Below are 23,000 nucleotides of genomic sequence, written 5' to 3'. Positions count from 1 at the left end.
GTGAATGCGGGGTCCGGGGAGAGCGGATATAGTGAATGCGGGGTCCGGGGAGAGCGGATATAGTGAATGCGGGGTCCGGGGAGAGCGGATATAGTGAATGCGGGGTCCGGGGAGAGCGGATATAGTGAATGCGGGGTCCGGGGAGAGCGGATATAGTGAATGCGGGGTCCGGGGAGAGCGGATATAGTGAATGCGGGGTCCGGGGAGAGCGGATATAGTGAATGCGGGGTCCGGGGAGAGCGGATATAGTGAATGCCGGGTCCGGGGAGAGCGGATATAGTGAATGCGGGGTCCGGGGAGAGCGGATATAGTGAATGCGGGGTCCGGGGAGAGCGGATATAGTGAATGCGGGGTCCGGGGAGAGCGGATATAGTGAATGCGGGGTCCGGGGAGAGCGGATATAGTGAATGCGGGGTCCGGGGAGAGCGGATATAGTGAATGCGGGGTCCGGGGAGAGCGGATATAGTGAATGCGGGGTCCGGGGAGAGCGGATATAGTGAATGCGGGGTCCGGGGAGAGCGGATATAGTGAATGCGGGGTCCGGGGAGACCGGATATAGTGAATGCAGGGTCCGGGGAGAGCGGATATAGTGAATGCAGGGTCCGGGGAGAGCGGATATAGTGAATGCGGGGTCCGGGGAGACCGGATATAGTGAATGCAGGGTCTGGGGAGACCGGAAACACTTTAAGGGTTGGTTCATAGCATAGAAACGCAGCGCAGATGTGTTCCGGATGTGTTTTTGCATGCGCGTTTTTGGTGCATTTTTTATGCTTTCCGGTTCATTTTTTTCCCCTTTTTCTTCATTTGAAATAGGGACACATGCATTTCAGTGCGTTTTTGATGCATTTTACTGCGTTTCAGTGCAGTTCTGTGCAGGAGAAATGCCGCCTGTTCTACTTTTTTTTTTTTCTGCACCTGGAACGCACTGGAACTGCAAGGCACTGATGTGATCTATGACACGGACAACCATGTCACCTACTTTCTGTGCATTTTGGATGCAGAAAAAAAGCAACTGAAACGCATGGAGTGTGAACCAGCCCTAAGAGGTTGAAAATGACTTGCTAAAGCTTCTAGAACAGTCACCATTGGAAGCTGGTTTGAAACGGTGACAACACAAAAGCACAATTGGAGACTGGAAAAAGTGTTGTCACCCTACAACTAAAAGTCTCTATACAAGGACCTTCACGACTGAATCACCAGGGAGTGATTTTTTTTTTGGTTTTTTTTGTTTTTAAGATCAGATTTTAAAATTTCATCATCAAATTTTAAATTGTTAAAGCTCCTGAGATTCTAGTGATACGGCTTTCAAATCTACTTTTGGAAGATAAAGGGTTCTATTCCCCGGAATCCTGAGGAAGACCCTTCCCTTGTTCATATATGACGGCTTTGCTTTCTAGATTCCGGAATGTCATCTTTGAGATCGCTCCTTGCGAAGAGGCGGGGAAGTTTCAAGTGAAGACGAAGTTCCTCGGGGTTGATATGGAAAAGTTTGAGCTCAACTATCAGGTCAGTGGTGCTGGGGAGGGGGCCGGGGGACAACCATCCACATCATCCTTTACTACTTGGGGAGGAACAAAGATACAGCCAATGGGAAGTGATTCATTAAAGCTACAGCTTAATTTGTTTATATTTTACCCCCCCCCAATCCCTACACCAATTTGTGGTTAATGCAGACTACTTTGTCAAGGCTCAGATTATGTCATCAGAGGAAGCATTTCCTTAGTCTCCTCTCGTGGCCTAAAACGGCCATCAGAAGCCTATGTGACAGGGTGACAACGCAGGAGCACAATTGGGAGATGGGAACAGAGTGTTGTCACCCTATAACAGGAAGTGCCTGAAGAAGGGTCCTCATGGCAGAATCACCAGGAAGTATTATAACGAAATCAGCAGATTTAAAAATATTGAAAAGTTTAGCTCTCAGGTTAACGGATGTGAAATGGCAGTTGACCTGAATTTACTAATATAAGGTGAGGATGGAGTCAGGAGTAACTTGACTCTTAATTTTTTTGGAGGCAGTTTTTTTTTTGGGGGGGGGGGTTCTTGTTTTTTTGGTTTTCAGGGGGGGGGGTTATTATTTTTCTTTTTGTTTGTTTTTTTGCTTTGTTTTTATTTATTTTGCTTGGTGCGTTTTTTTTTTTTTCTTGATTTTTGTTTTTTTTTGTTTGTTTTGGTTTTTTTTTTTTTTGCTTTTTTATTTATTTTTTCGGAGCGTTTTTTTTTTCCTTTTGTTTATTGTTTTTTTTTTTGTTTTGTTTTGTTTTTTTGCTTTGTTTTTATACTTTTTTGGTGCATTTTTTTCTCTCTTTTTTTTTTGTTTTTGTTGTTTTGTTTTATGTTATTTGTTATTCTCTTGTTTGTTTGTTTTTTTAATTTGTTTTATGATATTTGTTATTCTTTTGTTTTTAGTTTCTTTTTTTTTGTGTGTGTTATTTTTCTTTATTTACTGGTGCTTTCTTTGTTTTCTTTTTGCTTTGTTTTTATTTATTTTTTCGGAGCGTTTTTTTTTTCCTTCTTTATGTTTATGGGTTTTTTTTTGTTTTGTTTCTTTGCTTTGTTTTTATACTTTTTTTTTGGTGCATTTTTTTTCTGTTTTGTTTTCTGTTATTTGTTATTCTCTTGTTTGTTTTTTTAATTTGTTTTATAATATTTGTTATTCTTTTGTTTTTAGTTTCTTTTTTTTTGTGTGTGTTATTTTTCTTTATTTACTGGTGCTTTCTTTGTTTTCTTTTTGCTTTGTTTTTATTTATTTTTTCGGAGCGTTTTTTTTTTTCCTTCTTTATGTTTATGGGTTTTTTTGTTTTGTTTCTTTGTTTTTATACTTTTTTTGGTGCATTTTTTTTTCTTTCTTTTTTCTCTGTTTTGTTTTTTGTAATTTGTTATTCTCGTTTGTTTTTTTTAATATGTTTTATAATATTTGTTCTTTTGTTTTTAGTTTCTTCTTTTTTTTGTGTTATTTTTCTTTATTTACTGGTGCTTTTTTTTGTTTTTCTTTATTTTTTTGGTGCTTTTTTTTTCTTTCTTTTTTTTTCTGTTTGTTTTTGCTGTTTTTTTTTTTATTTGTTTTGTTTTCTGTTATTTGTTATTTTTTTGTTTTGTTTGTTTTTTAAATTTGTTTTATAATATTTGTTGTTCTTTTGTGTTTAATTTCTTTTTTTGTGTGTGTTATTTTTCTTTATTTATTGGTGCTTTTTTTGTTTTGTTTTTTTTTTTGTTTTTGTGTTTTTCATTTTTTGTTTTGTGTTTTTCATTTTTTGCTTTTTGTTTTTCATTTTTTTTTTTTTTTTTTTTTAAATTGTTTTGTTTTTACAACTTTTTTTTTTCCTTTGAAAGTGTTGGATATGTTTTCGTTTCCATCCCAAAAATATTTCACTTACGTTTTTGCTTCCCTAGGACCTTCTGCAGCTGCAGTACGAAGGTGTGGCCGTTATGAAGATGTTCGACAAAGCAAAGGTCAACGTCAACCTGCTCATCTTCCTGCTGAACAAAAAATTCTTCCGGAATTGACAAGCTTTTTGGTCCCCCAAAGGGCCCCGCCAGCAGTTGCTCTGTACTGTACACTCGGATTGCATGCACTCGCTGGCTGACGATCGCCCTCTAGCGGGCGAAAAGTAAACTGCGGTTATTGTATCTGCTTTCGTGACAAAGGCTTTTCTAACCTTCCAATAATATTGCTGCCAAATACAGAAAACCAAACGCTGCTCTATATATTGATTTAAAACACTATGATTTCTTTTTTTTTTCTTTTTGAGATTGCTGCCATGCTTGGCGTGATGACGTCTGCATCTCACTCTCACAATAAGACTTTTGTTTTTTTGGCTGTTTTTGGTCTGAATTTTAGGATTATGTCTATGGGAACATTGATCTCCAAATCCAGGTGTTGCTGGTGCAATCAATCCACCGACGTGAGACCACGTCTAAAGAGAGGAAAAAGTCTTTCCCGTATGAAAATCGGTAATCCGGTGAACGTCTGAAGTGTTGCTCCCTATAGAAATTTGTACATTTAAATTATTTGGGTTTTATGTGCTTCCTGCTGTCCGTTTGTCTGTCTTGGCCGATTTGTATCTGTTACTGTTGAGCGATTATATTTGTGTTTATTTATCAGCACTTGAAGTCGTTTTTGATATTTCCACTATTAAATAAAACCGTATTCTCTGAAGGACCCGCTTTGTTGTCTGGCGCTGGTTCCGATGGCTGGGCGCAGCTAAAGCAGTGGTGCCTAGGCACCGTGGGGCGCCATCTTGGCTGGTCAGGGGTGCTGCGCTGTGGTTGGTATTTTTGCCCGGTGGTAAGCTTTTACCTGGTAATGGTCGGCCAGCTGTCAGCGCCATGGAAATAGATGCTAATATAGGGAGGGGTGACATTCGGGGCTGCTCCCATCATTCAGGACCTACCTCCTGCACCACAGAGATTGGGAGGGAAGAGGGAAGGCCTTAGGACCCGTGTGTGTGTGTGTGTGTGTGTGGGGGGGGGGGGGGGGGGGACACCACTAAAGAGTCCGAGAAATGGGGGGGGGGTGTGGACTGAGGGCTTTAATATGAATGTGGGCTGAGGACTATGATAAAAGTAAAAAGGGGGGCATTGAGGGCTCTGATGTAAAACAGAAAGGGAAGGTGCTGAGGGCTCCTATGTAGAGGAGGGGGGCAATTGAGGGTTGTAATGGGAAAGTGGTGGGTGGGGGGTGACTAAGAAGTCAGAGAAATGGGGGGATGGACTGAGGACTTTAATATGAATGTGGACTGAGGACTCTGATGTGAAAGGAAAAAGCGGAGTATTGAGGGCTCTGATGTAAAAGAGGAAGTGAAGGTGCTGAGGGCTCCTATGTAGCGGAGGGGGGCAGTTGAGGGCTCAAATGGGAAAGTGGTGGGGAGAGGGGGGGGGTGACTAAAAAAGTCTGAGAAATGGGGGGGGTGGACTGAGGGCTTTAATATGGCTCCTATGTAGAGGAGGGGGGCAGTTCAGGGCTCTAATGGGAAAGTGATGGTTGGGTGGGGGGTGACTAAGGAGTCTGAATAATGGAGTGGACTGGGGGCTTTAATTTGAATGTGGACTAAGGACTCTGATGTGAATGGAAAAAGGGGAGTATTGAGGGCTCTGATGTAAAAGAGGAAGTGAAGGTGCTGAGGGCTCCTATGTAGAGGAGGGGGGCAGCTGAGAGTTCTAATGTGAAAGGGGGGAGGGGGCATTGAGGAATGAGATCTATCATGTAAAAAGGGGGGGCAGGGGGTGAGGATTCTGTGATGGAGGGGGGTGAGGGAGAACTCTGATGTGAAGGGGTGGAGGACTCTAATGTGAAGTTGGAGGAGGGGAGGACTCTGATGTGAATGGGGGAGGGGGTACTGAGGAATGAGGTCTATCATGTAAAAAAAAGGGGGATGGGGTGAGGATTCTGTGAAGGATTGGGGGTGAAGACTGTATTGTGAAGTCAGGGGGGAGGTCTCTGATGTATAGTTGTGGGGGTGAAGACTCTGATGTGAATTGGGGGTGTGAGGGGGTGAGAACTCTAATGTGAAAAAGGAGGGGGAGCATAAGGATGGGGATGAGTATTCTGATGTGAAAGAGGGGAGGGGAGGTTTCTGTAAAGGAGGGGGGGTGAGTGAGGACTCTAATGTGAAGGGGGAGGAGGGGAGGACTCTGATGTAAATGGGAGGGGTGGGAACTCTAATGTGGGGAAAAAAAAGAAGGGGGGAGCATGAGGACTCTGATGTGAAGAAAAGGGATGAGTGTTCTGACTCCGATGTGCATGGGGGGGGGGGCACTGATGTGTTGTGAGGAATCTAACGTGAAGGAGGAAAGGACACTGATCTGAAGGGGGGGGGGGGGGGGGGGGGGTAAGGGGTTGGGTGGTAACTCTAATGTGGAAAAAAAGAAGGGGGGGGCATGAGGACTCTGATGTGAAGGAGGGGGATGAGTGTTCTGATGCAAAAGAGGGGAGGTTTCTGTAAAGCAGGGGGGTGGGTGAGGATTCTGATGTTAAAAGGGGGGGGGGGGGAGACTCTGATGTGAAGGAGGGAGGTTGTGGACTGTGAAATGACGGAGGGGTGTGAGGAATCTGATGTGAAGAGAAGGGGGTGGGGAGGACTCTGATGTGAAAAGAGGGGGGCCCGAAGTGAAGGGTGGGGGTAGCGAGGACTCTGATGTAAAGCAAGGCGTTGAGGACTCTGATGTTAAGGGGGGTGGGGGGTTGGGGTGGTGATGTCATCAGACTACTACAGTCTCCACTCTCAGTGATCACTCAGACTGTGCATTGTAACTTTGTAGCAAGTCACAAGGTGTGAGTCTCTAGCTGGGACTGATCTGTGTCAGAGATTTGTGAACACTGCAGAGAACGGCGCAGGCACCAGGTTTAACATGAGAGTCATCAGAGTCGGCGTCTGTCCAGGAAATCGCAGAGAGTGATGCAGACCAAGCTTGTCCCATCATCACCATCACCTCTTCTCTGATGATTCTCACCCCATCGGGGGCCTCAGACTGACCCTGGCTGATGCCTGAACAGAGGTGGTGCCGTCCTTCTGGGGAGGAAAGTCGGTCAGTGTGGAGCGCTGTGATCTCTATGGGGGGTAATAGAAGAGTTCAGCTCTGGAGGGTCGATGGAATGACTGTCATGGATACAAAAACAGTCGCCTCGTATTTTACGTTTTTTGCGCCATTCGGGTGAGTAAAGTGGAATTTTGCTGTCAGCGGTGAAGCTGCGTTCATCCCCCCTACAGGAGACGGTCAGAGACTGCAGACCTACTACAGGAGACGGTCAGAGACTGCAGACCTACTACAGGAGACGGTCAGAGACTGCAGACCTACTACAGGAGACGGTCAGAGACTGCAGACATAGTACAGGAGACGGTCAGAGACTGCAGACATAGTACAGGAGACGGTCAGAGACTGCAGACCTACTACAGGAGACGGTCAGAGACTGCAGACCTACTACAGGAGACGGTCAGAGACTGCAGACCTACTACAGGAGACGGTCAGAGACTGCAGACCTACTACAGGAGACGGTCAGAGACTGCAGACCTACTACAGGAGACGGTCAGAGACTGCAGACCTACTACAGGAGACTGTCAGAGACTGCAGACCTCCTACAGGAGACGGTCAGAGACTGCAGACATAGTACAGGAGACGGTCAGAGACTGCAGACATAGTACAGGAGACGGTCAGAGACTGCAGACATAGTACAGGAGACGGTCAGAGACTGCAGACATAGTACAGGAGACGGTCAGAGACTGCAGACCTAGTACAGGAGACGGTCAGAGACTGCAGACCTAGTACAGGAGACGGTCAGAGACTGCAGACCTACTACAGGAGACGGTCAGAGACTGCAGACCTACTACAGGAGACGGTCAGAGACTGCAGACCTACTACAGGAGACGGTCAGAGACTGCAGACCTACTACAGGAGACGGTCAGAGACTGCAGACCTCCTACAGGAGACGGTCAGAGACTGCAGACCTCCTACAGGAGACGGTCAGAGACTGCAGACCTCCTACAGGAGACGGTCAGAGACTGCAGACCTCCTACAGGAGACGGTCAGAGACTGCAGACATGGTACAGGAGACGGCCAGAGACTGCAGACATGGTACAGGAGACGGCCAGAGACTGCAGACATGGTACAGGAGACGGCCAGAGACTGCAGACATGGTACAGGAGACGGCCAGAGACTGCAGACCTACTATAGGAGACGGCCAGAGACTGCAGACCTACTACAGGAGACGGTCAGAGACTGCAGACCTACTACAGGAGACGGTCAGAGACTGCAGACCTACTACAGGAGACGGTCAGAGACTGCAGACCTACTACAGGAGACGGTGAGAGACTGCAGACCTACTACAGGAGACGGTGAGAGACTGCAGACCTACTACAGGAGACGGTCAGAGACTGCAGACCTGATACAGGAGACGGCCAGAGACTGCAGACATGGTACAGGAGACGGTCAGAGACTGCAGACATGGTACAGGAAACGGTCAGAGACTGCAGACCTACTACAGGAGACGGTGAGAGACTGCAGACCTGATACAGGAGACGGTGAGAGACTGCAGACCTGATACAGGAGACGGCCAGAGACTGCAGACCTCCTACAGGAGACGGTCAGAGACTGCAGACCTCCTACAGGAGACGGTCAGAGACTGCAGACCTCCTACAGGAGACGGTCAGAGACTGCAGACCTCCTACAGGAGACGGTCAGAGACTGCAGACCTCCTACAGGAGACGGTCAGAGACTGCAGACCTCCTACAGGAGACGGTCAGAGACTGCAGACCTCCTACAGGAGACGGTCAGAGACTGCAGACCTCCTACAGGAGACGGTCAGAGACTGCAGACCTCCTACAGGAGACGGTCAGAGACTGCAGACCTCCTACAGGAGACGGTCAGAGACTGCAGACATGCTACAGGAGACGGTCAGAGACTGCAGACATGCTACAGGAGACGGTCAGAGACTGCAGACCTGCTACAGGAGACGGTCAGAGACTGCAGACCTGCTACAGGAGACGGTCAGAGACTGCAGACCTGCTACAGGAGACGGTCAGAGACTGCAGACCTGCTACAGGAGACGGTCAGAGACTGCAGACCTACTACAGGAGACGGTCAGAGACTGCAGACCTACTACAGGAGACGGTCAGAGACTGCAGACCTACTACAGGAGACGGTCAGAGACTGCAGACCTACTACAGGAGACGGTCAGAGACTGCAGACCTACTACAGGAGACGGTCAGAGACTGCAGACCTACTACAGGAGACGGTCAGAGACTGCAGACCTACTACAGGAGACGGTCAGAGACTGCAGACCTACTACAGGAGACGGTCAGAGACTGCAGACCTACTACAGGAGACGGACAGAGACTGCAGACCTACTACAGGAGACGGTCAGAGACTGCAGACCTACTAAAGGAGACGGTCAGAGACTGCAGACCTACTACAGGAGACGGTCAGAGACTGCAGACCTACTACAGGAGACGGTCAGAGACTGCAGACCTACTACAGGAGACGGTCAGAGACTGCAGACCTACTACAGGAGACGGTCAGAGACTGCAGACCTACTACAGGAGACGGTCAGAGACTGCAGACCTACTACAGGAGACGGTCAGAGACTGCAGACCTACTACAGGAGACGGTCAGAGACTGCAGACCTACTACAGGAGACGGTCAGAGACTGCAGACCTACTACAGGAGACGGTCAGAGACTGCAGACCTACTACAGGAGACGGTCAGAGACTGCAGACCTACTACAGGAGACGGTCAGAGACTGCAGACCTACTACAGGAGACGGTCAGAGACTGCAGACCTGATACAGGAGACGGCCAGAGACTGCAGACCTAGTACAGGAGACGGTCAGAGACTGCAGACCTACTACAGGAGACGGTGAGAGACTGCAGACCTGATACAGGAGACGGCCAGAGACTGCAGACATGGTACAGGAGACGGTCAGAGACTGCAGACAAAGAATAACAGTTGGTGTCTAAAGTTACTGCAGGAGACGGTCAGAGACTGGGGATTTGCTACAGAGGAGTGTTCGGATTTGCTGTCATTACAGCCCTTCAGGTGTACCGGCTCCTCTCCTGGACTGAAACATCTTACTCTGATTTCCCCGCACACTGTGAGCTTCTCAACGCGTGTTGAAAGCTGCAACAAATCAGAGCCTACTGCATTTCCTGGCAGCATCATCTAGCTCTTTCCTCCCCATCCTGACTGTCCCTGGCCTCGCCCCTTTCATTGGATTTCAGTGGGCCAGGGAGGAAAGGGCTAGATGATGCAGCTCTGTCTGACAGGCCGCAACTTCCAAAGCCCATTATGAGCAGCTCACAGCGTGCGGTGAAATCGGAGAGGAGCCAAAGGCGGAGTCCGGAGTTCGGCTTTAATATTTTCACAGGCAGCCCAGGGATGACAGACCACAACCACAGCCGCCCGCGTGGTTTCTGGCACGCCGGGCCCCGGGGCCCCTCACACACTTTCTTGCCTATTCATGGTTCTAAAATAGGCGCATTGTTCTGCCGGGGCAGACTGGGGCCCCATTGATCACCTCCAGCGAGTACACAGCGACTTCCTTCTCCGGACGCTCTCAATGCACTTTGTTCTGGAAGACGACAAAGTGAAACCGACTTTTTTTTTTTTTTTTTCCATTCCAAAAACTCCTACTGTGCATACAAGGCCTAAAAATATCCCCGCGCTATAAATAGCCTGAGGTCTAGACGGCTCCCGCCTCACTTCCTAATATACTTCTTTTTTTTTTTTTTTTTTTTTCGGATGACGTCCCGACTTGCATGAAATGAATCCACCGCACGGTGGTGGAGAACGCCAGGAAAGAAGGAGACGCCAAGGCCACCGGGATTCAAAGTCCATGTTCACCTTCGGCGCGCGCGGTTTAGTTCGCCGCGTTCTGTATCCTAAGCTATTGCCGTTTTATTTGGTGAAATTCCAGTTTTCCCTTTTTTTTTTTTTTTCTTTTTTTTCTGTCCTTTGTTGCTGATCTCCCGCAGCCCCTTTGCAGTCATTTCCACGCCCTTCAACAATGGCTGCGCGGCGTTTCTCAAGATAGGATCCGTAAACCGCCTTAATACCCAGACGCTTCCCCCCCCTTCCTGGCTAGGCCGATTCTCAGCTTTCATGCAACACTGGATCCAAATGAAATTTCTATAATCTTTTTCACACAGTGTTGCATGACCGCGCAATGGCCATTGAAAGCTGAAAAATTGGCCTGGGCAGGAAGGGGGCTCTATTTGTACCCAAATTAAATGTTTATCTTTTTGTTTCACACAAATAGAGCCCCCTTCCTGCCCAGGCCAATTTTTCAGCTTTCAATGACCATCGCGCGGTCATGCAACACTGTGTGAAAAAGATTATAAAAATTTCATTTGGATACAGTGTTGCATGACCGCGCAATGGTCATTAAAAGCTGAAAATTTGCCTGGGCAGGAAGGGGGCTCTATTTGTACCCAAATGAAATTTGTATTATCTTTTTCACATAAATAGAGCCCCCTTCCCACCCAGGCCAATTTTTCAGCTTTCAATGACCATCGCGCGGTCATGCAACACTATAACTCATCATCATCTCTATAACCTTCCTCATTTCCATAACCTATCCTCATTTCTATAAACCCTCCTCATTTCTATAACCCCTTCTCATCTCCATAATCCATCCTCATCTCCATAGCCTTCCTTGTTTCCATAACCTCTCCTCATCTCCATTACTGGTCCACATCTCCATAACCCCTTCTCATCTTCATAACACCTCCATAACCTCTTCTCTTCTACATAACCCATCCTCATCTCCATAGCCTTCCTCAATTCCATAACCCCTCCTCATTTCCATAACTTCTCCACATCACCATAATCCATGCTCATTTCCATAACCCCTCCTCATCTCCATAACCTCTCCACATCACCATAATCCATCCTCATTTCCATAACCCCTTCTCATCTCCATAACACATCCACATCTCCATAGCCTTCCTCGTTTCCATAACCCATCCTCATCTCCATAGCCTTCCTCAATTCCATAACCCCTCCTCATCTCCATAACTTCTCCACATCATCATAATCCATCCTCATCTCCGTAACCTTCCTCATTTCCATAACTTCTCCACATCACCATAATCCATGCTCATTTCCATAACCCCTTCTCATCTCCATAACCCATCCTCATCTCCATAACCCATCCTCATCTCCATAACACTTCCACATCTCCATAGCCATCCTCGTTTCCATAACCCATCCTCATCTCCATAACACTTCCACATCTCCATAGCCATCCTCGTTTCCATAACCCATCCTCATCTCCATAACACTTCCACATCTCCATAGCCATCCTCGTTTCCATAACCCATCCTCATCTCCATAGCCTTCCTCAATTCCATAACCCCTCCTCATCTCCATAACTTCTCCACATCACCATAATCCATCCTCATCTCCATAACTTCTCCACATCACCATAATCCATCCTCATCTCCATAACTTCTCCATATCACCATAATCCATCCTCATCTCCATAACCTTCCTCATTTTCATAACTTCTCCACATCACCATCATCCATCCTCATTTCCATAACCCCTCCTCATCTCCATAACTTCTCCACATCACCATAATCCATCTTCATCTCCATAACCTTCCTCATTTCCATAACCCCTCCTCATCTCCATAACACTGCCACATCTCCATAGCCATCCTTGTTTCCATAAACATCCTCATTTCCATAACCCCTCTTTTCCATAACTCTTCCACATCTCCATAACCTCTTTTCATCTTCATATCCCAACCTCTGCTCCATAGCCTTCCTCATTTCTATAACCCCCTCCTCATCTCGTTAACCCTTCCATGTTTCCATAACACCTCCTCATCACCTAGATCCCTCCTTATGCACAGGCAGACAGTACAGGAAGTTATCAGCGCGTACAGTTTCTGGCAGGATTGACAGCTATTTTTTTGCCAAACCCACTGGATGACATCCAAGTAGGAATCGATCCTTGAAGGAACCATCAAGCGCAGATCCTTGAAGAGACCATCAAGCACAGGTTTAATGTCAATAGGACTCAACCAAGCCTAAACGGAAACTGGAAGACCTTCTTGGCCGTGGCGTAGCTGGACACAGCCAAGACTTTTAGGCGCCCTAGAAAAGAACAGCCGGTCTTGGAGACAAAATTGAGGACGTGTCATTCCGGGATGCTCTGAGATTCACCTCTAAAATGTCTATGGAAATGTTTTCAACACGCCGGACAGGGTCATCAAAGCACCACGTGGGTTTTGCTCCAAGACCTGCTTTCCTTGGCCTTGACCTCTGGAAAAGAATATTTTTAGAAATGCAAAATCTTATTTTCTTCCACCTCTCAATAAAAGGATAAAATTCATTCAGCTGCCGGTCGACAGAGGAATATTAGTGGTTATGTAAATCTGTGGGAGTGCGGCTTATTTCAGCCTCTGATTACAGCATTGCTGTGAAGGTGACTAGAACAAGATGGCTGGAAGACTAACACGCATCGACATTTGGTCAGGTTTACGGTCGTGGGCAGCTTGCTTGAAGTGACTTCAGACAAGAAGAAAATGTCTCCCCAGTAGCCACCATTGGCCACGCAAGCCACCAAAGGCTTTAAGGGATGTGCATACAAATGGAAAGCCACAAGAGGGTGACCTGAAGGAATACATACATACATGCATACATAGATACATACATACATCTCTATGCTGATGACACGCAAATCTATGTCTACACCTCACCTCACCCCTTCAGTCTCCACTCGCATCACTAGCCTACTAAGTGACATATCGGCTTGGATGTCACTCCACTTCCTCAAACTCAACCTTTCCAAAACTGAGCTTTTAATATTCCCCCCATCCCGTGCCCCCTCCCCTGACCTCACCATAAATATTGGTAACACAATCATCAGTCCCTCTCAGGGGCGGACTGACTATTTGGAAACACGGGCACGGCCCGAGGGCCCGGGGTCAGTAGGAGGCCCCATGAGATGCTTCTGCTACCTTTTTCACAGGCTTTTTTGAGTTTGGGCAAGGACACAGAGGCCCCATGATCCCCTATTGCCCGGCGCCCCCATGAGTTGTCCACCCCTGGTCCCTCCCCTCATGCCAGGGTACTAGATGTAATCCTGGACTCCCATCTGTCATTCCAGCCCCAGATCCAATCGCTGACAAAATCATGTAGACTTCACCTCCGCAACATATCCAAGATATGACCATTCCTAACCACGGAAACTACTAAGCAACTCATTCACTCCCAGGGGCGGACTGACAACTCATGGGGCCCCCAGGGCAATAGGGGATCATGGGGCCCCTGTGTCCTTGCCCAAACTTAAAAAAGCCTATGAAAAAGCTACCAAGGGCATCTCATGGGGCCCCCTACTGACCCCAGGCTCTCGGGCAGTGCCCGAGTTTCCAAATGGTCAGTCTGCCCCTGTTCACTCCCTTGTCATATCACGCCTCGACTACTGTAACTCCCTCCTCATTGGCCTACCTCATCGCAGGCTATCCCCTCTTCAGTCTATCATGAATGCTGCTGCCAGACTCATCCACCTTACTAACTGTTCTGTATCTGCCATCCCTCTCTGCCAATCCCACCACTGGCCTCCACTCAGTGTCCTCCATCCCTCTCTGCCAATCCCTCCACTGACCTCCACTCAGTGTCCTCCATCCCTCTCTGCCAATCCCTCCACTGACCTCCACTCAGTGTCCTCCGTCCCTCTCTGCCAATCCCACCACTGGCCTCCACTCAGTGTCCTCCGTCCCTCTCTGCCAATCCCTCCACTGGCCTCCACTCAGTGTCCTCTGTCCCTCTCTGCCAATCCCTCCACTGGCCTCCACTCAGTGTCCTCCATCCCTCTCTGCCAATCCCTCCACTGACCTGCACTCAGTGTCCTCCGTCCCTCTCTGCCAATCCCTCCACTGTCCTCCATCCCTCTCTGCCAATCCCTCCACTGGCCTCCACTCAGTGTGCTCCGTCCCTCTCTGCCAATCCCTCCACTGACCTCCACTCAGTGTCCTCCACCCCTCTCTGCCAATCCCTCCACTGACCTCCACTCAGTGTCCTCCACCCCTCTCTGCCAATCCCACCACTGGCCTGCACTCAGTGTCCTCCGTCCCTCTCTGCCAATCCCTCCACTGACCTCCACTCAGTGTCCTCCATCCCTCTCTGCCAATCCCACCACTGGCCTCCACTCAGTGTCCTCCGTCCCTCTCTGCCAATCCCTCCACTAGCCTCCACTCAGTGTCCTCCATCCCTCTCTGCCAATCCCTCCACTGACCTGCACTCAGTGTCCTCCGTCCCTCTCTGCCAATCCCTCCACTGTCCTCCATCCCTCTCTGCCAATCCCTCCACTGGCCTCCACTCAGTGTCCTCCGTCCCTCTCTGCCAATCCCTCCACTGTCCTCCATCCCTCTCTGCCAATCCCTCCACTGGCCTCCACTCAGTGTCCTCCGTCCCTCTCTGCCAATCCCTCCACTGACCTCCACTCAGTGTCCTCCACCCCTCTCTGCCAATCCCTCCACTGGCCTCCACTCAGTGTCCTCCATCCCTCTCTGCCAATCCCTCCACTGACCTCCACTCAGTGTCCTCCGTCCCTCTCTGCCAGTCCCTCCACTGACCTCCACTCAGTGTCCTCCACCCCTCTCTGCCAATCCCTCCACTGGCTTCCCATTGCCCAATGGATAAAATTCAAAACACTAACAATGACATATAAAGCCATTTATAACTCCGCCCCAATTTACATATCCAATCTTATCTCTAAATATCACCCAAACCGTACTCTCGGCTCCTCGCAACACCTCCTACTCTCTAGCTCCCTTATCTCCTCCTCCCATGCTCGTCTCCAAGACATCTCCAGGGCGTCACCCATCCTCTGGAACTCCCTACCCCAATCTATCAGACTATCACCTACTCTACCTACATTGAAAACCTATCTCTTCAGGGAAGCCTATCCCGCCCTCTGTTAATACTGGTATCCTCTACGCTTCCAACCACTCCATCCCCCACAGTTTTACCTATTGTACCACTCAACCCCTCCCTCCTAGATTGTAAGCTCCAAGGAGCAGGGCCCTCTAATCCCTCTTGTATTGAACTGTATTGTTACTGTATTGCCCCCGCCAAACCGTTGGCGCTATATAAATCCTGTATAATAATAATTCATAGTGTCACCCTAGCCTTCTTTTTTTTCAGGCCACCGTTAAAAATCCTAAGAAAGTAGTTTCGCTACTATGCTAGCGAAACCAGACTCCGTTCATACCATAAAAGCATTATCTAAGCAACGAAGAACAAAGACTGAAGTTCAAATAAAGACTCATGAATACCCCCCCCCCCCCCCCCCCAGGATGGCAATCTACAGAGAGTAATACCAACATTGCATTGAATTACGGGCCAATAGCTCTGCTTTTTCCTAGAGTCGTGGTTTGATAGTGATAGACCTGGGGGGGGGGGGTTGAATTAAGGTAGTGTAGTCTCCAAAGCAAACAGCGCTCACATGGTCTCCACCTAGAAGGCACCATAGCTTCAAAATGTAGTAATAACCAGGCAAAGGTAACATTACGCAAGCAACCCTCTGGCAGTTGGGACACACTCAGGAAACCAGTGGCAATTGTGAAAATACGTGGAGAAAAATGGGCAATTGTGAAAATACGTGGAGAAAAATGGGCAATTGCGAAAATACATGGAGAAAAATGGGCAATTGTGAAAATATTAGGGCAACAAATAGGCAATCATGACAATATGTGGGCAACAAACAAGAAAGGGTGGTAATATGTGAGCAGCAAACAGGCAATTGTAACAATACATGGCAACAAACAGGCAACCTTTGCTTTACATGAGGAACAGGCAATGGTAGAAATGCAATGGCATCAAATGGGCAATTGTAGCAGGACAGTTACAACAGGCAATGGTGGCAATACACATGCACCAAATCGGGCAGTTATGTCAAAAAACAAATGCGCAGTTTATAAATACTGGCCAACAAACTGACAACAGCAGCATTACATGATCAACAAATGGACAATGGTGGCATTACATGGGCAATTCTGAAAATACATGATCAACAAATCATGGCAATATGCGGGCAAAAAAAACAAAACAATGTTGGCAAAATATAAGGACAACAAAAGGGTAATGGTGGCAATATATGAGCAACAAACAAGCAATAGTGGTTATATGTGAGCAACAGACAAATGACACAATGCAGGGCAACAAACAGGCAAACCTGACAGTATGCTGGCAATAAATGGGCAACTGTGGCATTATCTGAGGAACAAACAGGCAATGGTGGAAATACAATGGCAACAATTGGGCAATTGTTACGTTGTGATGGCATAAAGTGTTAATGGTGGCAATACGTGGCCAACAAATGGGCAACGGAGGCAATATATGTGCAACAAATAGACAGCTATGACAAAAAAAGCTCTAAACACACTGTCGGGGTCTGGATTTGGACATGCAACCTCTCTGGTGCCTGGCAGTGAGCTACCTGAGATGCTGCATAGCTTCCTATCTGAAACCTTGGACACTCTTTCCTTGTCTCTGGTGAACATTGAATTCTTTGCTCCTCCGGTGAACTCTCTGATATATATCTTTTGTTCTTTTGTTGACTCTTTTGTTTATCTGTAGCTGTCCTTAACCTCACTACCACTCGTTACCAACCTTTGGCTTGCTCTTTGGCTGTGCTTACGCTTGATTCCAACCTGCAACCATTCCTTTTTGGCCTTTGGCTTGTTCCTTGACTATGGTTCCATTCGATCCCAACTTGCAACCACTTGTTACCCACCTTTGGCTTGTTTACTGACTAGGCTTCTGCAGATCGCCACCTTGTATATCTGCTACTGGGCTCCAGCTCGCTCACCTCCTGGTGGGGTGATCCTGAGGACCACGACCTGGTACTAAACATGCAGAAAAACCCATCTCCACCATCAGGAGCTCTGGTGAATACCAGTTAGTGCTCAGACATTGCGCCTCCAGTGAGCCTCCATCATCCGCCAGGGTGATCTGCTTGTGTACTTATCCTGTTGGTCAGTGGGAGCCTCTCTGCTGGTTTAGCTACTGGTCTCCAAGCCAACAAACCGGCAATGGTGGCAGTACTTAGGCAGAAAACAGGCAATGGTGACATTACATGGGAAATTGTGAAAAAACATGAGCAACAAATGGGCGACCATGGCAATATGTCGGCGGCAAAAAATGTTGGCAAACCATAAGGACAACAAAAGGGTAATGGTGGCAATATATTAGCATCAATCAATGGTGGTAAAATGTGAGCAACAAACGATCAATGGTGGCAATATGTGAGCAACAAACAGGCAGTTGTGAAAATACAGGGCACCAAACTGGTAAACCTAACAGTAAGCGGTCAATTAAAGGGCAACAAAGGCAATACTTGAGGAACAGATAGGCAATGGTGTAAATACAATGGCAACAAATGGCCAGTTGTTAATATGGTGGCAATATGTGGCCAACAAAGGCAATCCATGTGCAACAAATAGGTAGCTGTGACAAAAAAAAAGTACTAAACACACTGTCAAGGTCTGGATTTGAACATGCAACCTCTGTGGTGCCTGACTATAGCTCTTCTTGTTGAGCCACCTGAGATGCTGGACAGCTTTCTATCTGAAACCTTGGACAATCTTTCCTTGTCTCTGGGCAACCTTGACCTCTTTGCTCTTCCCTTGAACTTTCTGATAGTTATCTTGCTCTTTGGCATACCTGCAGCTGTCCTTAACCCCACTACCACTTGTTACCAACCTTTGGCTTGTTCCTTGGCTGTGCTTCCGCTTTATTCCAACCTGCAACCATTCGTTTTTGACCTTCGGCTTGTTCCTTGACTATGCTTCCACTCGATTCCAACCTGCACCCATTGGTTACAAACCTTTGGCTTGCTTACTGACTACGCTTCTGCTTGCTCACCACCTGCTATGTTATCACGTACCTGGTGATGGAGGCCAATGGAGAGAGGGCTTCCCTTGTGGCTAAGTTCCGGACTCCCCTGAGAGTGGGACAGCGGGAGTCAGGCCCAAAGTTGCACAGGTCGCCTGTAGGAGTGCTGGTTGGTGGTCCACTCAGAAGCACAGCTGGTGCATGGAGGTAGGTCTGCAGACAGGAGGCACCTGTGAATGGTATGCAAGCCCTTCCGGGATTTAGATGTTTACTGGGTAGTCGGTTCAAGCCAAGGTCAGGTACCAGGTGGGAATCAGAGCAGACGTAGGCAGATGGGATAGTCGAGGTCATATACAGAGGAGAGAGAGAGAGTGTCCGTAAGCCAAGCCGAGGTCAGATCAGGGGTAAAGCAGAGTAGACAGGTCCAGGAGCAAGCCGAGTCGGTAACAAGAAATCACAGGTCAGAATCACAGGAAACAGGAACCAGGAACAGGGCACGGGGAGCTAGAGATCATCCAGCAACTAGAGGAAGTGATGAGCCTCCTTATAAAGGCTGTTGGGAACCAGACTGAGGCTGATGTGTACTTCTGCGGCCATGTAGAGTACTGGTAGAAATGCCAGATCTTCCAGAACTTCTGCCGTGGACAAGACCCTGACATATACAGTGGGGAAAAAATGTATTTAGTCAGCCACCAATTGTGCAAGTTCTCCCACTTAAAAAGATGAGAGAGGCCTGTAATTGGCATCATAGGTAGACCTCAACTATGAGAGACAAAATGAGAAAACAAATCCAGACAAACACATTGGCTGATTTGGAAAGAATTTATTTGCAAATTATGGTGGAAAATAAGTATTTGGTCAATATGAAAAGTTCCTCTCAATACTTTGTTATATATCCTTTGTTGGCAATGACAGAGGTCAGACGTTTCCTGTAAGTCTTCACAAGGTTGGCACACACTGTTGCTGGTATGTTGGCCCATCCTCCATGCAGATCTCCTCTAGAGCAGTGATGTTTTGAGGCTGTCGCTGGGCAACACGGACTTTCAACTCCCTCCAAAGGTTTTCTATGGGATTGAGATCTGGAGACTAGCTAGGCCACTCCAGGACCTTGAAATGCTTCTTACGAAGCCACTCCTTCGTTGCTCGGGCGGTATGTTTGGGATCATTGTCATGTTGGAAGACCCAGCCACGTTTCATCTTCAATGCCCTTGCTGATGGAAGGAGGTTTGCACTCAAAATCTCACGATACATGGCCCCATTCATTCTGTCCTGTACATGGATCAGTCGTCCTGGTCCCTTTGCAGAGAAACAGCCCCAAAGCATGATGTTGCCACCCCCATGCTTCACAGTAGGTATGGTGTTCTTTGGATGCAACTCAGCATTCTCTCTCCTCCAAACACGACGAGTTGTGTTTCTACCAAACAATTCTACTTTGGTTTCATCTGACCATATGACATTCTCCCAATCCTCTTCTGGATCATCCAAATGCTCTCTAGCAAGCTTCAGACGGTCCCGGACATGTACTGGCTTAAGCAGGGGGACACGTCTGGCACTGCAGGATCTGAGTCCCTGGCGGCGTAGTGTGTTACTGATGGTAGCCTTGGCTACACTGGTCCCAGCTCTCTGCAGGTCATTCACTAGGTCCCCCCGTGTGGTCCTGGGATTTTTGCTCACCGTTCTTGTGATCATTTTGACCCCACGGGGCGAGATCTTGCGTGGAGCCCCAGATCGAGGGAGATTATCAGTGGTCTTGTATGTCTTCCATTTTCTAATTATTGCTCCCACAGTTGATTTGTTCACACCAAGCTGCTTGCCTATTGCAGATTTAGTCTTCCCAGCCTGGTGCAGGTCTACAATTTTGTTTCTGGTGTCCTTCGACAGCTTTTTGGTCTTCACCATAGTGGAGTTTGGAGTGTGACTGTTTGAGGTTGTGGACAGGTGTCTTTTATACTGATAACAAGTTCAAACAGGTGCCATTGATACAGGTAATGAGTGCAGGACAGAGGAGCCTCTTAAAGAAGAAGAAACAGGTCTGTGAGAGCCAGAAATCTTGCTTGTTTGTAGGTGACCAAATACTTATTTTCCACCATAATTTGCAAATAAATTCTTTCCAGATCAGCCAATGTGATTGTCTGGATTTTTTTTCTCATTTTGTCTCTCATAGTTGAGGTCTACCTATGATGCCAATTACAGGCCTCTCTCATCTTTGTAAGTGGGAGAACTTGCACAATTGGTGGTGACTAAATACTTTTTTGCCCCACTGTATCTGCTACTGGTCGCCAGCTTGCTCACCTCCTGGTGGGATGATCCTGCAAAAAACAGGCAATGGTGACAAAACATGAGCAACAAAACGGGCAATGGTGGTATTACATGGGCAACCGTGGCAATAAATGGTCAACAAACAGAAAGTGCCACAGCAACAGTCTCTGCTCTACTCTCTACTCCAGACTGCCAATCAGCATCTGACTTGGAGGCCACGTCTGACAGCCCAGAGACCCAGCGATGCTATTGATTAGTTGGGGTCTCAGGGCCAAATCCGAGACCTTCCATCTATTTATCTCTTTTATTCAGAACAATCTAATTCTTCAATGTAACAATTGTTTCCATTTAAGAATTTCATCCTTCAGAAATAAGTTGAATAAAGCATGGAAGCTTTTCTTTCTTTCTGGGTCAGACCACATACACAAGTACTTATCAGTCGTATGCACAAGGACACCGTAAACCCATTTTTTTCACAGAAAGTGCTGTTGTTATATTAAAATTGTATTGAGGTTATGACAATGAGACAAAGCAACAAATAATTGCTGGAGTTCTTTGAAAACAAATTGAAAGCACAACCATCAATGTGTTATTTCCTTGCTGCAAACACCTATGAGCACCACATAGCTTTTAAAAATATAAAAATAGCCCTTGGCTTTTTGAATGATCAGCCAACGTCACCTCTGACCTCCACATCAGCCACTCTTCGTCTGATTGTTCGCCCACAATGTTCATTTTCTGTTCCCCAATCTCATTCTCAGAAAGTACCCGGACGTGTGGAGCTCATCTGAACTTAAAATGAAATTATGATTTTTTTTAAAAAAAAAAAATGTTCCTGTTTCTGCCGCGCTGAGATCTCATCACCAATGGACCTTTATCTTTCCTTATATGGTCAAACAAGCTTCAGTTGTCCACAGGAGACCTGTGATAGGGTCACTTTAAAGCGTATCTAAACCCAAGGACAAAAATGCTAAATATTGCAACTTACTAGTCAATAGATTTTTTTTTTTTTTTTTTTAAGTCCGCAAACGTGCAAACTACAACGAAAAAACCCGTAAGTGAATCACAAAAAAAGTGCAAGTGCAAAACACCACACAAAAAAGTGCACTTAGGGGTGTGCTTGTGTCCTACCCCTAAAGGGGCTTGGACCGCTTACCCTGATCCCCCGGGGCACGAGGCTCCTGACGGGGACAAGGTTCCCAATTGGTCCCCCTGACCAAAAGGCCTGGTGGACAACCGCTCCTTGTGTCCAGCCGAAGCCGGACACCCAGTACTTGGTCAGGGGGCTGTGCACAGACCAGGCCCTGAGGCCTGTAGCAAAAATTGCCCTGAACTTAGCCAAAAGGCCTGGTCCTAAGGGCGCTGTGCAAAAAGAGTGTAAAAACAGTGCCATCTTCACACAGTGGGGTCCCACACCCAGATGTTACTAGTGACACCCCTGAGGGCGTCTACTCAGGGGGCACTGAGTTTGCGGACTTTCTGCCTTCTCAGCCCCTGGCCAGACAAGGTAGATCCGTCCAAATCAGGAGGTACTGGGTCCTTCCAGTCTTCTCGGGGGAATTACTCCAAGGGCCCCAGCTTGACTCGTGGGCTCCCCGGTTTCTGTCCCCCCGGTACTAGCCTTCCAGACCCCCATCATACCAGTGAGGGTACTATACAACAGCCATCCCCACAAAGCTAGAATGGCCGGGAGCACCCCCACTGGACACTGATAAGAACAGATACTACACTTGATCTTAGCCAAAAGGCCGAGAAGCAATAGATCAATAGATTTGGTGGCTGCAGGTGAGGAGACCAACTGCAGGTCAAATGAGGGTGCTGGAGTACTTGAGGACCAGGGGCGGACTGACCATTTGGAAACTCGGGCACTGCCCGAGGGCCTGGGGTCAGTAGGTTGCCGCATGAGATGCCCCTGGTACCTTTTTCATAGGCTTTTTTGAGTTTGGGCAAGGACACAGGTGTCCCATGATCCCCTATTGAGGGCCCGGGGTCAGTAGGGGGCCCCATGAGATGCCACTGGTACCTTTTTCATAGGCTTTTTTTGAGTTTGGGCAAGGACACAAGGGCCCCATGATCCCCTATTGCCCGGGGGCCCCATGAGTTGTCAGTCCGCCCCTGTTAAGGACTGAGGATGGGAGCCACTGTTCTAGGGCATCCTTGAAGCCCAATACCTTCAGGTATTCAAGAATGTGCCTATCAACTTTATCTAATTTTCTGATGGGGGTGTGCTTGGTGATTTATTCCATTTCTCAGCATCATGCTATCAGTCAGTCAGACCATCCATCTAAAATTTGCCTATCAAGGTTAATTTAAAGGCAACAAAGTAATTGTTTCTACGAGTCGCCTACCCTACCCTTGGACAAAGTACACTCATAGTCACAGCATCTTTGACAGGACACATGCCCA

The 23,000-nt window shown here is 47.6% G+C and overlaps 1 protein-coding gene and 1 pseudogene across 1 annotated transcript in view; one reads left to right on the top strand and one right to left on the bottom strand.

Moving 5' to 3' along the window:
• Positions 1 to 4,156, top strand: part of IQGAP3 (IQ motif containing GTPase activating protein 3) — a 70,103-nt gene extending 65,947 nt beyond the window's left edge. The window contains exons 37-38 of the mRNA XM_089657012.1: positions 1,398 to 1,506; positions 3,391 to 4,156. Coding sequence (XP_089513138.1) covers positions 1,398 to 1,506; positions 3,391 to 3,504 — 223 coding nt within the window. The 3' untranslated portion in view covers positions 3,505 to 4,156. The remainder of the gene's footprint in view (positions 1 to 1,397; positions 1,507 to 3,390) is intronic.
• An 18,024-nt stretch (positions 4,157 to 22,180) lies between these two features.
• On the bottom strand, positions 22,181 to 22,354 carry LOC149441705 (U2 spliceosomal RNA; annotated as a pseudogene).
• Between the last annotated feature and the right edge of the window lie 646 nt (positions 22,355 to 23,000).

The sequence above is a fragment of the Staurois parvus genome, unplaced genomic scaffold, assembly GCF_062004578.1.
Source record: "Staurois parvus isolate SC_StPar_1 unplaced genomic scaffold, SC_StPar_1.0 ptg000956l, whole genome shotgun sequence".
Classification (NCBI taxonomy): domain Eukaryota; kingdom Metazoa; phylum Chordata; class Amphibia; order Anura; family Ranidae; genus Staurois; species Staurois parvus.
The sequence above is the reverse complement of the archived record's forward strand: the minus strand, read 5'-3'. Positions and strand labels throughout refer to the sequence as shown.